This window comes from Teleopsis dalmanni, chromosome X (assembly GCF_002237135.1).
Source record: "Teleopsis dalmanni isolate 2A chromosome X, ASM223713v2, whole genome shotgun sequence".
NCBI classification, from domain to species: Eukaryota; Metazoa; Arthropoda; class Insecta; order Diptera; family Diopsidae; genus Teleopsis; species Teleopsis dalmanni.
The window spans coordinates 85,562,818-85,583,711 of record NC_051848.1 but is presented as its reverse complement, the minus strand read 5'-3'; the positions used below and the strand labels follow the sequence as shown (position 1 = coordinate 85,583,711).

At 33.2% G+C, this 20,894-nt stretch overlaps 1 protein-coding gene across 1 annotated transcript in view; it reads left to right on the top strand.

Moving 5' to 3' along the window:
* LOC119688644 (tonsoku-like protein) overlaps positions 1 to 10,968 on the top strand; it is a 41,235-nt gene extending 30,267 nt beyond the window's left edge. The window contains exon 5 of the mRNA XM_038103314.1: positions 10,791 to 10,968. Coding sequence (XP_037959242.1) covers positions 10,791 to 10,968 — 178 coding nt within the window. The remainder of the gene's footprint in view (positions 1 to 10,790) is intronic.
* The last annotated feature ends 9,926 nt before the right edge of the window (positions 10,969 to 20,894 follow it).

Here is a 20,894-nt window from a genome sequence, read left to right as displayed (position 1 = left end):
ATTTTTACGGGGTCTTAGCGTTTTTGGATAACCTTATTGGGAATAACCTTATAGCCTTATTATTAGGAATAGTCTATACTTTAAACGGTTGATTATAATTTTAGTGTAGCTGCTCCTGATTTCATTGCGACCAAGCACAATGCCGTGTCTGAACATGTATCTTATAGCACTATTTTGCAGTATCGGCATACTGAATTATTCTGCCAGCGCACGTTCGACTGGGCTGATTTGATGACTATGTTGATGATGATGACTGTGATGGCGTTGACTGTTTTTTTGGTCCCCAAACATACTTTTGCACCAATTTTTTCGAATTTTTTATGGATTTTTTTATTTTGTGCGCTACAAGCTACAATATGCTCTCTGTTTGTCTCCGGCTGGTTTTGTTTAATATGTTTTGGCAAAATATCAAATTGTTTAGCTACAATTTTGCACATTTTTTCTTTGTATTCTCGTACTTTACTTTTATTACATCACAAGCAATTTTTTTCGAAATTTTTATAGACATTCGGCTTGTAGTCTTGTCACAGGAATACTTAGCTGAAGTGTTCGTTGGTGTTCCAACATGCATTTATTTACTAAAGCAGTCGTTGTCATTTCTGTATCATTTTGTGAAAACCCTGAAATGATAAAAAATCTGTACGTTTTTTTATAAATAAAAACCATTCTAATTTATAATTATATACAAAAATGTTTGTTCGTATCATGTTGTTAAAGTCTACCCCAACACTGTAACCAAAACATAAGGTGAAATAATTTAAAACTTAATAAAAAATTTGTTTATTTTTATAGATATATTTCATTTGCATAGAAGTACTTCCTTCGTGGCGCAATGCACTTATTATATCACTTTTTTTTCAACCATAGAAACAATTACTAAAGTATCTCCAAACTGGAGGTACTTAACTCATTTAAGACTAGAGAAATTTCTAGAATCACATAGTCTAAAAAGAAATGTCGAGTGGAAACTTTCAGTTTCTTGACACACTTATGAAGTTTGGCAATATCGATGGTGATGTGTAAGAATTTCTGCCAGTTTTTGGTAATAAAGGTTGATTTTATTAGCAAAAGTAACTCATAACGTTCATTTGTATTAGAGATGACAAATGAGACTATAAAAGAAGTCGCTGCCTATAATAAGTTCCACACTAAGTCTACTAAAACCGCTTGTCTATAACTTATGGTAATCATGATCATGAGCCAAATATGCAGATATTGCCCTTATTTGACTCCAGGACCATCAATTCTTACTGCAGTCTGGTCTTTGTCACTATACTATATTCTCTATATACATGAGAATATTATATTTTCTTTTATTAGTACGCAAGATCTAGGTCAACTCTTGTTGACCGCATACAATAGATCAAAATGTTTTGTTCTGAGTCCGAATATGAGATCCCTTTAAGCTCATGGCTCTTGTAATAGGATTATTTTAACTTCGTTACTGTTGAAGCAGGTAGGCAGATGCTATCTTGAAATGGTGCAGGTTAACTTGTAACGCCCTCATTATGATTAACTGTGAATGTGGTAATATGAGAAATTGTAATATGAGAAAAAGAGTTTTGTTTAGTGGGAAATATATGAGAGAAATTATTCTGTTTTATTCGAATAACCACTGCATGCATATAAATCCAACATGTTTATTTGCCGAATTGATTAGGTGGGGTAAAGTTTGCAGCTCACATTGCCATACATTTCTATTCAATTTTGTCTCTCTGGCTTTATTAGTAGCGTCAACGAATTTCTTTCGTCAGGTGTGCGGAAAAGTTGGCCGCACATTCTTACGTTGCAAGTGTGTTCGATTTCGTTTCATCACTTTTTTTTTGTTCTAGAACAATAAACATTGTTAGAGTGGATGAAATATACAATCGGAGTGAAAGCACACTAAGTGCTCTTCTAACCCGCCCTGTGAAGGAATACTTTAACTGGTCGTACTGCAGGGATTTCCAGGACTTTGAACTGAGAATGTGAGGACTTTTTAGTCCGTAGGCATGTACAGCTCAATTGAAACGTGCATGAATCGGGCATGCAAATAGCCATTTGTATCTTGAAAAGATTTTTCCTCCAGGTTCGGTCCATTTGTAAGCCCGATTCATGCACGACTCAATTGAGTCATACATGCCTACAGACTAAAAAGTCCCCACATTCTTAGTTCTTGACTTGACTCCGTGAATTTTTCTATTCTAAAACATATAATTCTTGCAAGAACCTTACACACAGTGGCCAGTAAGCATAAAGGGCTGTAAGACGATGGTAGCTCTGAGGGTTTATTACCTTTGGGAATAATCACCAATCTTTGGTTTTTTCAACACGGAAGAAAAATTTCTTCTTGTAGGCAGCTGTAGAATATATTCCTGAATATAGAGGTATAAACATGTATGGTACTGAGTACAAACTCTTTTGTTTGACAAACGTTGGTTTAATGTTATGAGAAGTATGTGAAAAGTTGTATTATATCCATATTAATATAATATTAAACTTAAATACATATATGTATATATATAAATTAATAATTTAATTTATTTAATATGTTACTTGATTAATGAATTGTTAAATGTTGTATTGTGAATATATTGTTGCCTAATATAATATAGTTATTGTTAACTAAATATCTGATAAATTTCACACCCTTCCGGATGGGACATGTTTCGTGACTGCATATATGTATGTTTTTATTGCACATTTGGGCATATATTTTACCTAAAATAAAACCACATATTAATAATTTGAACTTTTGTCGACTTTTTGGAATTATTTTAAAAATATTATTTTAAATAGGACGTATTACAATTCTTAAAATTAAAAAAATATCGAAAGTTTGTATAAAAATTATACAGCTTTTTAGTATATATGTATATTAGAGATTTAAAATTTATTCATACTCGATTTGATACTCGATCCAAAATAAATTTTTCCGATTTAAAAGGATTTAAATTTCCAAACTATGATTCGACTACTTTTAAGGAGTGGGCAGACAAATATAAATTAAGTGAAGAATTTGTTGTTGTTATATTTGAGTAGTAATTATTTTTTTGCCGAAGTTATTGAAAAAAAGAATTTTAAGGAAAGAGCTATTCTGTCGTTATGCCTACAGAATTATAATAAAACCAATGATAAATAGTAAACTGAAGATGATATTGACATATCAATTCTAATATCCTTAATGCGAAAACGGATCAGATCAGAATCGCCCTCTTCTTTTTGGGCGGCAGTTTAATATTAAGAATGTTAAATTTTATCAAAATAAGAATCGTTTTGCGTCGTCAGATTAATTCAAACAACAAATGGTATAATGTCTTTGGCAAACGACTTATTTAAAATCTTGTTAAGATAGTGCCCTGAAGTTATATGCGAAAACTGAGAGGCTGTCCTACTTAGCACTATCTAATCTTAGAGTAATCACTCTCTGCACGGAGAGGTACGCAGATCTTAGATTCATCACTGAATAATCATAAAGCTTATAAGGAATATATAAATTAGTCAATGAGATGCGTGACACCCTGTAGTACCCCTAGCTATCAAAGAGTAAAAGTGCCCAGTTGCGCTGACTCGAAAAAAGGATCAACATACATACTTGTTAAATACAAACATTTCCATTATTCTGACTCGCCGCTTCAAACAAGATCCTTTGAAGAAACGGACTCATTCTATTCAAGTAGAATTCCCGTAGAATTGAATTGGTTACATTCCACGCCGTCTAAAATGTCAAAAGTGTTGGATGGACCCAATTAAGTCAAATAAAATTTGTTCTTATCCATCAGAAATGTATATACACACCAAAATTTATAAGCTTGACATCGATTTTGGAAGCTTGTGTGCACCAGCAAATTAATTTTTTAATATTTGCAAGATACATAAAAAAGTGTTTGAAAAGATTTTTAAAGAAAATAAAAACATTGGGAATATAAGAAAAATAATAAGGGAAAAATGTGTAGAAATCACTAAAATCACTAATACTGCTTCCAGGTTTGATAAAAAAAAAATGAATGCTATTTGCACCGGATTGAGATGTTGAAATTGGTGATTATGATATTGCTTCGGAAACATTGGACAACATTTAAAAAAGCTTCAAAGCTTCATAGAATAAAAAAACTCAGATTTTGAGACATAAATAAATTCGTATTGTGTTCTTACACCACAATATTCCTTAATTACTTAACTTGAAGAACAATGAATATCTGTGTATATTATTACTACTTTGACATCAAAGTAATAACGGTACTAACAAATAATTTGTTCTGAATCTGAATCCTTCTGAATCCTGATTGATATTTGCTAAGTTTATTGTGTTTTCCAACCCAATCTCTAACTCAATCTCAGGCATTAATGGTGGTAGCAGAGGATTTTACTGTAGTATTTAAGAAAAAGTATCTTTTTAGTTTTCCGAATTATTTGTGTCTTTTTTAGAGTATTAAAGTTTTACTAAAACTTTCTGGTTTCCCCCCACTGCTAAAAATATCATCGAAATTCTCTGTAGATCATTATAGGAGTTCTGAAAATTCATTAATCTATCTATGAACCTATAATAGAGTATAACTAATTATTAGCTTAGTGATCAATTCACTAGTTTTCATCGTTCTTCTTCTTCTCGCAAGATCATTCAATTTGTTAAACACATATAATACACAGAGCACAAACCTTTCTATCCTTTCTAGTCCAATTATAAACATGTAGGCGTTTTTTTTTGTTTTTTTTTTTTGAAATCATTTATATTTTCACAATCTGTCAGGCATGAATGACAGTAAGTAATATATATATAAGTAATACATATATATGTGTATATAATATAAATCGTAATAATAGTTATTACGATCTGAAAAAGAAAGGCGCGTATGGCTTATATCCAGTGACATATCCTATATACTTAAGATAGAAGTGTGTGACCTACATATACATATCTATGTTAAAACGTTCCTCGATGTTTTTGTTCTGAGCCTTGTAAAAGTCTTGATGAGGGATATCTTGTGTGTAACCACCTAAAATAAAATTTTTTTTTTATAATTAATTTAATTTGTCTACATGTAAGCAGATAGTTCGGGTTTAGGGACGATCTCGTTACAAAACTACAACTAGCCAGAACATCGCAGCTGATACAAACCGCTCTAAGTAAACGGATATCAACTGGGATGATAATATTCGACATAGCCAAATCCTTTGATAAGGTCTGCCACAATGGCTTTGTAGTCAAAATGGCCCATTTTGGGGTAACCAACGGTCAGACTAAATCATTAGTAGCTTCCTGCAAGAAAGATACTTCCAAACGAAAATCAACACTCCTTCGTCCGCACGAACAATAGAAGTTGATGTACCTCAAGGGTCGCCACTGTCACCTACATTGTTTAATATATGTATATACGGCAGTCATCCCCACCTTAAGCCCCGTGTCAATAGCGCTTTACGCAGAAGAAACGTGCTTAATCTACTCTGACCGGGATGCCATAAATGTAAGTAAGACCTTACAGAGAAATATAGACCTCTTGGTGGAATACTTCCAGAAATGGAAGATTAAAATTAGTAATGACAAAACCAAAACTATTTTTATAACACGAAAGAGAAGGCAGCATCCTCCAGGAGTAAGCTTCGGTCGCACGGAGATACGGTGGGAGGAAAATATGTCACTTTTGACAAATGGTTTAATTGGTATAAATATATCAAATACAAACGGAATAGTTGCTCAAAAATTCTACATCTCCTAAAGCCGCTGTTTAATAATAATTGCCTCAACCTCAAAAATAGAAAGTTATTATATACTGAAATAATTAGGCCAGCACTACTGTACAGATGTGCAACATACAGCAAAGCCTCGAATACTGCCATAAAGCAATTACTGATAGCACACGACCTGGCTTTAAGACGACTAATTAGGATTCCTTGGTATATTAGAACAACAGACATGCATAGAAAAAATATATCAAGGACAGAGCCCTAAAATTATTCACAAAAGTTGATACGCTGCCCAACCCCTCTCTAACAATCCTTAAGTCCACCTCAGAACGCACAGGAAGATATGTTGATCTACGGTCCATCATCAGTTAAAAGATAAATAAACGATAATAATTCTAGTACAGTTAAAGCTTAGTGTGGGGCAGGGATAAGCTCCCCGAATACAAAAGAATAAAATTGTGCAATAGCACTGACTCAAAACACAACAACAACAACAACAACAACAGCACCATATGTAAGCATTTATTAAAATTTAAATGCCCATTATGTTCAGAAAGTAAATTCGATATATAAAAAACAAAAACCAAAGCTATCCATGAAAGTTAGAAATAAGTTTTGTTATCATTTCCTCCTTTTGTAACATAACATAATTAAAAGACTTCATTTCAAATGTAATAATTATGACTTCATAGCTCTACAATTTCAGTCCACAAAAATTTTTATAACGCTGAGGCATAGATGTTTTCAGCCTACGGGTAACAACATGAGCTTGCCTTTGCCTAGCAAAAAAAAGTTAGATCCAAATTGTGCAATCGTGAAGTAAATATACGGTCGAAATAATTGCAATCGCGTACCCTACTCAGCAAGAGTTCATTCATACGAAAAAATTTCACATTAGAAAAATATAGCAGAACATCTAATAACTTCAGAAACATGATTTTTACATCATTGGATGCCACAAAACTTTTAGTGAACCATGCACATTTATGGAAGGCTGTGTGGGCATAGATTGAAATGCATTCATGCCTCGTACATATGACTTCTCTCGGTTGTTTGTAGTAACTCAGCCGCATATTGACTACTGGAAAAAGTCGAAATGGAAATGCTGTTAAAATATGAAGTTGAAAAGAAAACATATAAGTTTCGGTTTATATTTTTTTTAATTTTTCATAAGTTTATGCCGACTGTCAAAATTTAAAAGCACGCGTACACATGTGCACTGGCATGAGGGGTGGTGTGTAGGTATCGGACAGACAAGGATACTACCGCAACTTCTGTTGTGTGTCTACACATGAAAGTCTAGTGTTGCATACTTTCGGGGTACTTACACACGATTATACACTTTCACAGCACATTGCGCCTAGTTGTATGCTCTGTTATTGATGTGAATTCTTTCACATGTCCTCACACACATGTACATTAGCGTGTTCCCCTTTATATAACTGTAACACGCTATTCAATTCGTCATTTGGCTTATGTAACTATTTTTCTATGTATTTTATTCAATTTTGTTATCCTTGAGCCTAAGGATGTTTCCTTTATTTCTTTTTTTTATGCCAACACGTTTTATATATTATGCATTCTGCGGTATTCACTTTTGGAGATCTATGTCAAAGACTTATTGAAGTTGAAATAGCAGCAAAAGTGGAAAAGTTTTTCTTCAATGAGATGAAAGGACGGCAGGAAGGCTGAAAGAAAGGAAGGAAGTTGCAAAGGACAAGTTTCTCATATTGTAAATATGCTATTATTTGTAGTATTTGTTGTAATATTTACTGTGTTACTTTGATACACTTAATACTTTTTTCCCAAAATATCCGTGCGTTACTTTGTAGAACATATTTTGCATTAGGTTGCCATTTTGGTTAAGAAACTTTTACATTATCACATTATTATCGATACTGATTAGTGTAAGTTGTTTGCGTACCTATTGATTGATGGATTTACGTTTTCTGTGGAGCGTGACCTTTGTTCAATTTAATTAACGAAATTTTTGCATCCATACCATAACACAGTTCTTTATATGAAATGATGAACATATGTGTTTACGAGTACATCTGATAAGCTAATTTTTTAATTTATCATAAATTGAGTGAATTATGAATTTTGCAAACAAAGTTTTAGTGTATAGTGTTTTTTGAGTTTACCTTGTCTGAAATGGTGATGTCGGTTTTAACGTAAATATTTTTGATGTTAAATCAAAATTTGTTTCCACCAATAATGCCAAATCATATTGAAAACATAAATACTCAATTAAACACGCGCAAACCCAATATTGAAATTTCGAAATGATACTGAAAAACGTACATCCTTTTGTAGATATTTAAAAGTATTCAACAGTCTTACTAATTACATTTCGTATACGAGCAGTCAAACAAGAGGAGTAGCTTTATGTTGTAGATTTAAAACACAAACCAACCAAAGCCTTACTCCACAACCAAGTTGCCTTCAAACCATCTCATCGCAAGCGAGATCTGACACAATACTCGAGATATCAATACTACGGATACACAAGAACAGACTAAATACATCAAGTATGTCAGAGCTCACTATTCGTTCTTTAATGATCTTGAATGTATTTCTTATAGTGAAAGCTACCATGGTGAGCAATTTGTAAAAACTTACAAGTATCCATTAAGATAAAGAAATAAGGTCTTTGAATTTGAACAGAAATTTTAAAAGTAACGAACGTTCTCTCTGAAATGCCAATGAATTATCATAAAATGAAGTGGTTTCAGCAAGGCACTGCACCAAAAAAACCTTTTTAAAAACTCCATTCCACTGTTTTATCAGTGACTGCCTACTGATGGAACGAAACACAAAAATCAACTATTCTAATAAAAAAAACCGCCAAAACAAAGAAATGCCTTCACTTACACACAAAAAAACATTCATGAAAGAAATTTTTTTGTAAGAAGATCTATAGTTCAATTAAAGATTACTGTGGAGAAAGAAGCTTAAATTATTTTTTTTTAAATCCTGAGACTTCATCATCACTGGATGCGTTTATAATGCGCTTATTTCATAGACCTCGTCTAAAGCTATTTCACAGATCACGTTTTTCTACCAGAATGACCACGAAAATACCAAAGGCCATCGATTTTTGTGTTTTGTTAAAAGTTTTTAGAATGAACATGTGTAATGTCGTTAACAGGAGAACAGAATTAAGAAGTAATACTCAAAAATATCAGCTTTACAAAAAACAAGAGAACTCTACTTATTTTAAAACCATCTTGCATATAGATTTTGATATTAAAATTCCTTTAAAAGGAGGAAAAAAAGTTAAAGGGAACGAATATTCATATAAAAATGTGTAATACCTTATGATCAAAAAAGAACGAGAATTTAAAAAAAAACACACAAAATTTTGATTTTTAATCATTTTCTTTATTATCGCCTTCAAAGTACTTTCCTCCTGCGGCAATGCATGCATGCCAACCCTTAATCCAATTTTCCATACAAGTTTTATAGGCCGCTGAAGGTATGACCTTTAGTTCACGCAGCGAATTCGCTTTTATGGCCTCTATGGTCTCAACCTCTATGGTTCCTCGCAATGGCAATTTGAGTGGGGGGAAGAGGAAAAAGTCACACGGGGTCATATCTGAAGAGTACGATGCTTGGTTGATGATATTGATGGAGTTTTTGGCCAAAAACTGCGACACAACCAACGCTGTGTGAGCCGGTGCGTTATCGTGGTGTAAAATCCATGAGTTTTCCTTCCATTAATCTGACCTCTTTGTGCGAATGGCCTCATGCAAACGACACATAACGGTCAAATAATACTCCTTATTGACCGTTTGACCATTTGACTGTCCGGAAGGAATTCATAGTGCACTACACCACGAATATCGAAGAAAACAGTTAACATAACCTTGATTTTGGACCGACTTTGGCATTCTCTTTTCGGTTTCGGCTCACCTTCGAAGCATCATTCGATCGATTGTTGTTTGGTGGACATGTCAAATTCATATCAGTTAAAATGTGTTCGGCCGATCCATTTGACATGCCCAATAATATTGCAATCTCTCTAATCGGTTCACAACGATTTTCCAACACGATCTGCTTCGCCGCTTCAATGTTTTCTTCAGTAACATATGTTGTTGGGCGGACTGGGATCTCATCATGGTCCAAGCTTGTATGACCGTCTTTGAACCTTTTCAACCATTCGTATACTCGTGGTTGCGACACACACAAATCACCAAAGGCCTTTTTTAACATTTTCAACGTTTCGACACACTTGAATCCATTTGCAATACAAAATTTGATGCACGCACGTTGTTCTAATTTTTGATCCATTATAAAAATCGCCACACGAAAATTTTTCGACTTCTTTGTATAGGCGCCAAACAAAAAGTAATCGTACGTAAATCGTATAATAGTGTTGCCAACTTGAAATTAAAAAAAATTTACCAATTGGATAAGCGCGGAAATTCAAAAATTAAAATTCTCATTCTTTTTTGATCACAAGGTATAATAAGAAACGTGGAGTATTTTTCCCACATTTTCAAACTTACATCAGCTGACCTAAAAACCATATATATATGTGGCAATTGGCGGCGGGCAGTAAAATGAAGAAAACGAAAGACTGGCAACGCTGCTAGTTTTTTGATTGTTTTGAGTTGAAAAAGAGCGAGTGATGTTGACGGGCGTAAAATACATTGAAATAATTTTGTTTTGTAGTAAAATATTATTGTAAGAATATTAATAAAATTTATTTATCATTAAATTAAATAAAGTTTTTCCTACATATATATATATCGAACGACTTCTAAAAGTACTTTTTTGATTGTACTTATTTATTTGTACTCCTTTATTAAACATTTTTAATTGGTTTCCTTTTTGTATATAATCACTATAATTGCATATTATACATTTCTTAAATCTGAGAACAATAAGAGTAATCAATTTAATAGTGATTATAGAATAACATTCTATTGACTCTAGTTAAGCACTTTCAGGTAGTATGAGGTGCTCATAATGCTGCCCTTAATGCGATTAAGTTCGCTTTTCATAGAATTTTGTTTACCATTTACTGGCGGCTATAAGGAAGACCGCCCTGCGTTGCACTTTATTAATATTATTAAAAATACACAAAATAAATATCAATAAATTGAAATATACAAATTAAGAGATAAAAAATATACGGATAAAGAACTGAAACAACAACAACAACAACAAAAATGTATAATAGATGAAAGCTGTCGAAACCACAAAAAGTTAAACACAAATGTTGCAAACGCTAATGCTGATGCTGATGCTGATGCTGATGATGAAAGATATCCTGTCAACAACAAAACAGTTGGATAGACAACGGACAGACAAGTTAACTGTTTGGATGTGAAATGCAATGAAATATATTTTTAAAAATGAAGAACTCAAATAAAAGCAAAAAGGAACGGGAAAAAATTTAAATTATAACCGGAAAAGGAAATGCAGTGTTTAAAGTACAAAGATAAACAATAACTAAAAAACTACAATAATAACAGCAATAACAAAATCAAAATCCAAATCAGAATCAAAAACAAAAACAAAAGCAAAAGCTAAAACAACAATCAGCTAACCACAACAATAAACAAAATGTAACTAAAATAAAAATAAGCAAAGCGGTAATGCAATCCGAAAGATACACAATACAAATGTTCAAATATATTTGAGATAATCAGCATTTATGAAGTTTTTTATGCATTTTCCTATTATTTTTATTTGTTTCGACAACTTTGCTACTTAAAGTTCCTTCCCTTAGCTTCTGGTACTTCTCTTCCTCTTGCTATGGCTCTGGCTCTGGCTCTGGCTCTGGTTACTACTTCTATTGACTTTGGTTACTTTCTTCGGAATTTTTGGATTTTTGTACATTTGTGGATTTTTTATTGCTTATTTCGTATGCTTATATAACTGAAGCGAGTAATTTCATATTTTTATGCTTAAGCGATTATTTGGTTATGAGTGGCGAATGGCGAATGGCGAGTGGCGAGTGGAAAAGCAAACAAAAAGCATTAACAGAAAAGTTTGAAGAATCAACAAACCAACGAACCAAGAAACGTTAGAATATTGGTTCAAACTAGCGCACGGCAAGGGAGATTGCGAACCAAAATCATAAACGACTTGGCAGCACACTCACACGGCATACACTTGAGTTAATGACACTTTATGTGGTGCTGCGGTATGGTTTGAGTAACAAGAGTCAATGTAAATAGAGTACAGAGAATCGTGTACTTTGATATTGGCGGGTGAATGGAGCGGACTGTGGTGCATGACAGCGTTCTCCCTGCGTTGGATAAAATATTGAAACTCAAACTACACTTAAGAAATGGTATAGCATACTTAGAGGAAGTGGGTTAGATTATGATTACTTAAAGTGCTGCTTATGTTACTGTTGCATCTACTATTACTGTTGTTATTTTAAAGTAGCTCGAAAGCAAAAAGTAGTTACTTTAACTTCAGTTCTCCTTCCTTTTATTATTTACCTTTTTGTATTTCTATCTCTATAAATTTTTTTTTTAAAAACAAAACGTAAGTCTGTTCATTTAGTGGCTAGTTATCATTTTATGAAATTGTGTGTATCTCTCGAAACCCTAGAAAAAAATTCTAATCCTTTAGGAAAACTTAGAGATAAATGCTACTTAGAGGTGAAATTCTTCTCAGTATCTTATCATGATTTGATGTACCGATAGCTTAAAAAGTTAAGTGTGATTTTTCCAAAACTCATACAACTTTATTAAGAGTTATTTCAGTAACTGTTTTTTTTTTGTTTTCTGAACAATTCTAGTGCAAAATAAATTAAATACGGGGAAACAATTGTCAAAATATTACTAACCCCTATTGATGGCGTATGACGTTTCAGTGGATATTTATGCAATTTTTGTTATGGATATGAATCTAACCAAAATATATCCATTTGTTGACTTGATACTGCTATACTTATGTTTCAAAAAGTTTACTAAAGGTGTTTTGTCAAAAGTGCCCATACTAATTATTGAGATGGACTACATAATATATTTATGTAGTATTATTACTTACGATTACGATTCTAAACCGAACTCAGTAACAATAATGTACTTCATCTTGTAGGTATACTAACCACATAGAGCAACATTTGATTCTGTGATATAAAGACTTTTTACTAACTAAGGCGTGGAAAAAAAAGTTTGGGTCGAACACAAAACTTTCAAAACCCTGAAATAAAAATACTATCATCTCTTAATTGAAAAAAATATGGCCAGCTAATATGTTTACTTTCATAATTCAACTTTAAACTTAATAATTAAAACAAAAAGAATAGTCATTTTAATTGACAGCCAGGCTGCTATCGGGGTATTAAAATATGATAACTTATTATCGAAAATAGTTATGGAATTGAGATAGAAAAAAAACGACTTATTTTTTTGGAACTAAACGATTTTATGGCAATGAGAAGATCAACATTTCCTTATTTATTAAAAAAGAGGAACTAGAAAAACTTTTCTCAATAATGTAACAAAATATGATCAGTAAACCTTTTTGTGGATTAAGTTGGTCTACAACTAGGTCTCTAATCAATAATTGGATCTCAACCGAGAGAAGTCGCTACTGGCACGACAGTCGAGGTAACCGTCAGGCTAAAGAGCTGGTTCTCCCCTATAGTTATAATAAGATATCCTCCTTTAGCAGAACAGAGTTGAGGTTGGTAGTGGGATATCTAACGGGTCACCATGGGCTACGTTACCACCTCAACAAAATGCGCCAATCCGAAGAGATAGATTGTAGACTCTGCTTGGGGGCAGAGGAGACAACCAGCCACATTCTATGTGACTGCCCAGCTTTGATCTGGACCAGGAGGAGATTACTGGGTCGGGAATTGCTAGCACTTTTCGACATATGGAAGTCCTCAACAACCGACATTTTGGCCTTCATTCGAAAGGCGGAATGTCTGTTGTTCAGTTAGGGTCTGTTGTAGCACAAAAGATCAATTATGGTCGCGGTGCTCTGCTCAAATGGGAGCTAATACCCTGTTCTTTCTTATCTTATCTTATGATCAGTAAATACAAATAATAATTAATAATAAAAGGAGTTTTTACGTTAACTTACTTTTAGTATAAGAAGTGACAGTATAGGATCAGTGACAGTAACATACTTAACAGCAGCGCAAAGCTTCCCGTTTCGTGTCCCTGCACCATGACGTCTAACACAGGCACAGGAAATTATAATATATATATATTATATAAAATTCATCGCAAACCACGAAATATACTGAAGAATATTTCTAAAGGAATGTTCAATACGAAGACATATTTTATATAAAAATATTATTGAAACCACCACTTGCACAACAAATATTCTAAATAACAATATTTTATATTTAAATATCAGAACTCGAAAGAGTAATATTAAAATATTATTATTAACACGAAATGCCAGGAAGAATATCATTCGTAAAAATCCATAACCTTATTTTGTTGTCTTTCTCAGGGAGAAGGACATCGATCTTGCCATCATCCAAGAGCCCTGGGTTCATAACTCATGTGTCAAAGAGCTTAACATCAACGGGTATAATATTTTTTATGTTAAAGGACAAGTCAAGTCTAGATCGTGTTCCCATATACGCTCTCTAGATATCACCACCATCAAAGTAGAGCTAAATCATAAGCCTACTCTTTTAATAGTACCCACCTACATGTCACGCGATGATGAGACGCATCCAAAGGGTGTAGAATAAGTCCGCAATTTCGTACTGATCGAGAATTCTACCTTTGCTGATGAGCTGTGACACCAGTGTCTGGCAATCCTTGTGGGGAAGCTGAGAAATCAACGATAGAGGTGAGTTTCTTTTTGTTTTTATATTAAGACGCACTCTTGAAACTTTTAAGAAGGATAACACTGCTACCTTCGCATATATCCATACTCGATTAGAGAATTAGAGAGTAGGGTGAACTCATTCACTCATAACCTTTTTTCTTCCTTGAAGCATCGTACCTTCGCTCTTATGCGAAGAAATGTAGAACACCATGGTGGAACGACAAGTTCTCTATGCTCGGACAGCTTTTAATGAAAGCTATCGTAAGCGCTTCGGGAACCCAAGAAAGTGTTATGGAATTCTCATTACTAGCAAATTGAAAGTATTAAGGAGTCGACCAGATCAGCCAAATTGATCGAAAATGGCCATTCTTGCCCCTCCCTCATTAATAATTCAGATGGAAGTCCAGTTAAATCCTTAACTGAATCATGTTCACAATTAGTATATACCAATTTTTTCGGCTCTTTCAGCAATTCACCGAAGGTGTCGTTCTGCCAATTCTAATGAAATTATACAAGCAGTGGTATCTTCAAGAAGAATCAAATGGGCTATCGATTCCTTCTCCCTTCAAGAGCTCTTGTCCCAATGGGATCTTACCACTTATGTTACTTCTCTGGAAAATGTAGCTGTAAATTGGTTGTCCACGATTTTCTGCAGCTGCCTTTCACTCAATTATGTCCCCACCACTTGTAGATAAGTAACAGTAGTATTTATCCCAAAGACAGGTAGAATAGGTCACAGCTCGACCAAGGACTATGAACCTATCAGCCTTACTTCATTCTTACTTAAGACTATGGAAAGACTGATCGACGCTTATCTAATATCGATACCTAGTTTCGCACACTAATCGAGCGCTTAGCATGCTTATCTCAAAGGATAATCCAAGGGAATGGCGCTATATGAGATAGTAACCGTTGTGGAAAAATTTCTAGGATGTAAACAATTCATTTCAGGCGTCTTCTTAGTTGTAGAAGAGGCTTTTATTAACGTCAGTGTGGAGGCCAAGCAGGAGGCTCTCAGCGAAATGAGCATCCCGGTCTGCTTCTCTCGATAGATTGCATCAATGCTGGGGTACAGAATCATCAATGCAGAAATGGGCAATCTAAGCACTGAGAAATGCATCACAACTATATCACAATGAGGAGTGTTATCTCCCTTATTATGGATTTTGACAATAAATTCACTGCTTGCTGGGCTTAACCAAGGTAGAGTCAAAGCAGTGGCGTATGCGGATGATGTTATCCTTTTAATAACAGGTGTGTTTCCTTCGGTTCTGAGGCGCAATTCAGAATCTTAGTAAGCATTGTATAGTAAATTGAAAATTATATAGTACTTATAGAGATAAGCTTTGATATTCCAGCCTTTCATCCACACAGCCATATTTTATTGCACGTCTATAATTTAACCGATACTTCGCTTGTTTTATTACTACTGGATAGAACAGCTTTATCATCCGCATATGTGCCAATCACACGTCCATCAGTACGCGAAGGTCTGCTCTACGCTAAAGGTAAAGCACTGGTACCATATGACATTGCAGTTCCTCAACTTGTGAAGTTGAGTAATCTCTCTGCAGTGTTCAACAAAATAATTCCGTGAGCAGGGATTTAATTTTAGGAACGTGGAGTGACTTATTGGTTAGTTTCAAATTACGATCTTTATGCTATACCCTGCCAAATAATATAGGTATGTATAAGGTTGACCTGTCCAAATAGTTGTTCAGTAGTACACTGCTTTTAGCGGAAACCTAATTGGTGTTATTATGGCAACGATTTCGTTGGAAGAGCATTTTTCTCTTGGAAGTTGTAGCTAGCATGGTTTGTTTAGAAAACTTAAAGCTGTTTCAAATGTTTTGCTCATGTGTTGCCGACTTTTCGTAAAGGTGTTTGATGGTCAATTGGCCTATTTATTTTTCTTGTTATTTTTCAAAGAGAATTGCTTACGTCAGTTGAACCAATTTAGTTTGCAAATATAATGTCGTGTAGTTTGCAGGATCACATTTTAGATGTTTACATATTTAGTTAAAGCAATTTTTTTCTCCGTTTCATTAATTAAGCTTCTAGTGCTACGATAATGATCGTGAAGTTAAAATGTTCAACTTCACAATGCCTAATTCCGATTTTCACGAAACTTTAGCATTTAGATCACTTGAGGGTTATTATTATGATACAAACAGTTTTCAATAACAATATAAAAGTCGTTAAGAGTAATACTGATAAAACGACAGATCAAAACTAGATTTGCAAGTAGTTGACTTAGGGTATATTCTTTTCGAGACTGAAAATTCTATCAAGACAGGTACTTTTACTCTATTCAATGGCGAACATAATGCTTTGAATTGATTACGTATTTCAAGAGATATTAGATGAGAGCTCCACTTTATGTACGATTACAGTTTTGTTAGAAATGCTGTGTCTTGAAATGAACTCTTTAAGAACGACACATCAAGTCACTGTCTTTGGTTTCTATAAATAACGAAACTAATAATGATTATTCGGAAACTACATGTGCTTTTCTATCAAGATGCGTAGTGTAATGCACTTAGAAATTTCGAATATTTCTAAGAATACTTTTATTGCGATTTTATTTAAGTTAATTTAATTTTAGAATGAATAAAAGTAACATATAATATAAATGACTACATAGATATATTTATACATGAATACCTATGAGTTGACATTGAGCAATCCATTATATTACGACAACATAACCACGATTGTTAGCTGGATGGGATATACCGTAGTTGCAGTATCTTGCTTTTCCATTCTGGGATAGAGTTTTTTCTACGGTCTTTAATTTTTCAATTTCAGTTTTAAGTAAAGTGACTGCATTATTCAATGATAACCAGTTTCTCTAATGCGGTGATCTTTTCTAAATACTATAACTATTATGTGTATCATTTGTGTCTTCATTGCTTGAACCTCCTTCTCATTATTCTTACATTCATTAGTTCATTTATATAACATATATATAACAACTGATGTTGCTGAAAATCATGACTTATGTGAATGAGTGCATATACCTGTCACGATTATCATTACTGTAGAGGGGATATGAGAATTTGTTGAGTCAAGGCTCTTTTTAGAAGAGTGGACATTACATATATTGAAATTAAGTTCCTCTCGTGATTTTTAGTTTTTAACGAATTCGTATATTATATATATGTATATATTACAAACAAGATAATCATATTACACATATGATAACATTTGTGCCTAAATTAAATAATAACTTCAATAATGTTTACTACTTCTTGCTGTTTGCTTAAGAATTAGTTTTATATAACCTCACCGAACATTATATTTAATAACAGCCCCCGTCGTATACAGACAAACACATTTTCCCAATTATTGCGGCAGCAATGTATTTCCGACTACAACAAGTTTTCACATTTTCATGTATTAATAAATTTAATGGTTCTACAAATTAGAGAGAACAGTAGCGTTTACAGGATTTTTCCATGTTTAAGTCAAGTTGAGAAAACTGCTTATTCTGTGCCTTCATTATACTAATTAACTGCAATGAAACCTTATGCCTTTGCGCTATATATTTTAGTAATTCAATTTCAACTGCATAATGCATATCTTGATTTAGAAGTATATACACATTTTAACGATAATTGCGCATACCACATCACATGACATAAAGGTCCCACTGACTGTTGGAACATGTCAATATCAAAGCTTTTCATGTTCGGCTATAAACACAGCAAGATTTTGTTGTCCTGTTGATGTTCTTTTACTTATTCTTATGTTTATGCTAATCCTTAACCTTTTTTCTGTTCTTATTATTAAAACCATCGTTTTTGTTGTTTTGCTGTGGTTGTTGCTGTTGCAATTTACCAGTTCCTTAGTAATCAATCCAGCCCAAAACAAAACAAATGTGGTCTCTTAGGTATTTACATAGAGCAATTTAATGCCAGGTCACGTATGCCTAATTACTAACTACACAAAGTGTAGTGTACTACGATTGAGAGGAATCACGTAATATACATATATAATAATAAAATAGCAAGCATAAGAAAATTTATAAAATTATTTTAAAATAGTTTTTGTTTTTTTGTTTTTTTGTTCCTTCAAGGTATAGGCTATAAGCTATAGGTACATGAAAGCAACTGAAAACATAATTTTTTATATTTTCTGCTTGATTTGCTGATTTCCTTTTATGAAAATTTGCAGTGTAAGGCATGCAATACTAAAATATACATTTAACAGTAATCAGTAAAATAGCCATATCCACACAAGAATATAAGATGTTTCTACTTACCCCAATAATTACTGAAATTACAATTCTTCCCCCTTCTTTGAACGCACTTTATGTTTACGACCTATGAGCTCATGAGCTATTATGACAGTATCTCATAAAGCTGCGTGACTACTGAATACGGCTTGTTGGCAGTGAATTGATCTTAACCTCATTGCTCATGACAATGAGGTTGACTAAATTATAATTGACTAAACTTTTCGCTATTATTCTTAAGTGGAAGTACGTGTGTTGACAAGTAAGGGGTACAGGTGAACCTTTAACCTTTAATCGTGAAAATAGAAAAGTGTATTTCGCAAACGAAAAGGAATAAACGCTATTGTTTTATTTCTAAACCAATTTGAGACCTCTCAGTTCCTCGGGAAACATAAAAGACCTTAATGCGCTAACTGGGGGCTGTGCAAATATAAGAATCCTGAAAGCAAATCTTTTAGCAAGAGTTCTCATGTCGATGAGATCATTAGTAAAATGTTGCTCTCAATAGCACTGCACAATAGTGCCGAATTGAATTATCTGGTTCATGTTTTAGCACTAATTCGATGGCTAAGCACAAACAGCGAAAATCCTCAGTAAAAAATTCTTTGCAACCAGACTTAAAGAGCTGAAGGTCAGGTTGGTGACTAGTTCTGATAATTTCAGTACCAGCCTGGGACTCTTTGTGACAATCTACGCTACACCCAAAAGCCAATTATTACTGAAACAATATTACTGAAATATTGTCCAACGGTCTCTCGAATGAAGATACAGAAACAATATGTATGCTGGAATATACGAACTCCTGAGGATTGTTTCAGGCGATCTCAATTTGAAAATAAACTTACACAGTCTTATATTTACTTTTTGCGACTTACTGAAGACAGATGAAATAGTTGACGTGAATTTTGAATCAACGCTTCGCTTCTCTAGCAATCAACCGCAATCAAAATCAACCAAAAGTTAATGGTGTAGGCTTCATATTATCATATGGCAATATATTATTATGTAGGTAATATTATTATATTATATTATATTCATATATTATACAGCAGCGGTGAACTTAAGCATTGCGATTGTTCATAATTTATGTTACCTATGTAGCTATATTTTACCTAGGATATACAGTTGAGAGTTTTAAAATCTAAGCCATTTTTTGGAAGCCGCAAGAAAATTTGGAAATCTCTAATCATCTTTCTCCATACTCATATAATTTTATTTAACATTAACGTTAAAATCCGATTTTTTCATCCACAGTCTCCGCCGTACCTGTAAATAATCTGGCCCAACACAATACCTACTACCTATATGTATGCGTTTTTTGTAGTATCGAAAAATTTTTTTTTATTGTTAAAAGTTGTTAATTTCAACTGAATTTATATCTTCATCTGTAATTGTATATTTCAAGTCCTTAGCACTTCTAGAAGTTCACAATTATCCAATCGAACCTCAAGTTTTTTACAAACTATCTTTGGAATCACTTCATCACTTCACTGTCATTATTTAGTCTAAGTAAATTATAACCCTGTAGTCTCTAACCAAATCACAGAAATTCTTTAACCTGGATCCATATAAACATGACAAAACCTATTCCTTACCTGAATAATATTTTCAAACATTTCATATAAAATCATCTTTGTCTTAATCGATACTCTATTATATTTGAAATGAAATGATGGCATGATTGCCATGTAATATATTTTAATACATATTTTTATATATTAAATTTTTATTTATATGATAAATTAAATTATCCTGGATTTTCACAGGATTGGTAAAAGGATTCCTTTACCCGAAGTTATAAATTTTTCCGTTTAAGTTTATTATTACAAAACTTTCATTTTAAGTTGTCCTGATTTTTTAAAATCGTTGATAAGATATTACAAGGAATATCATATTTTTCAACTATATCTTTTTTCTTTTTGTCAACTGTTTCTACTTCAATAATTTAATTAATTTTTTTCCGGGAATCTCAAACATTTAAAATTTCTTTTACTCATGTTTAAGATTGAGACTCTACTGCTTATAATAAGCACAACTCCATTATCCAGAAAACTGCAACGAGTCATAATTTTCTCACACACTACTTATACGCATTCATATTTTCCACAGAAGTGATTGATAAGTACATTCGTTAACGAATACCGGTGCTAATGAATCCGCTTCACAATAATACGTATGATTCATGAATCATAGCATATACTCAGGTGAGTATGAATGACTCGAT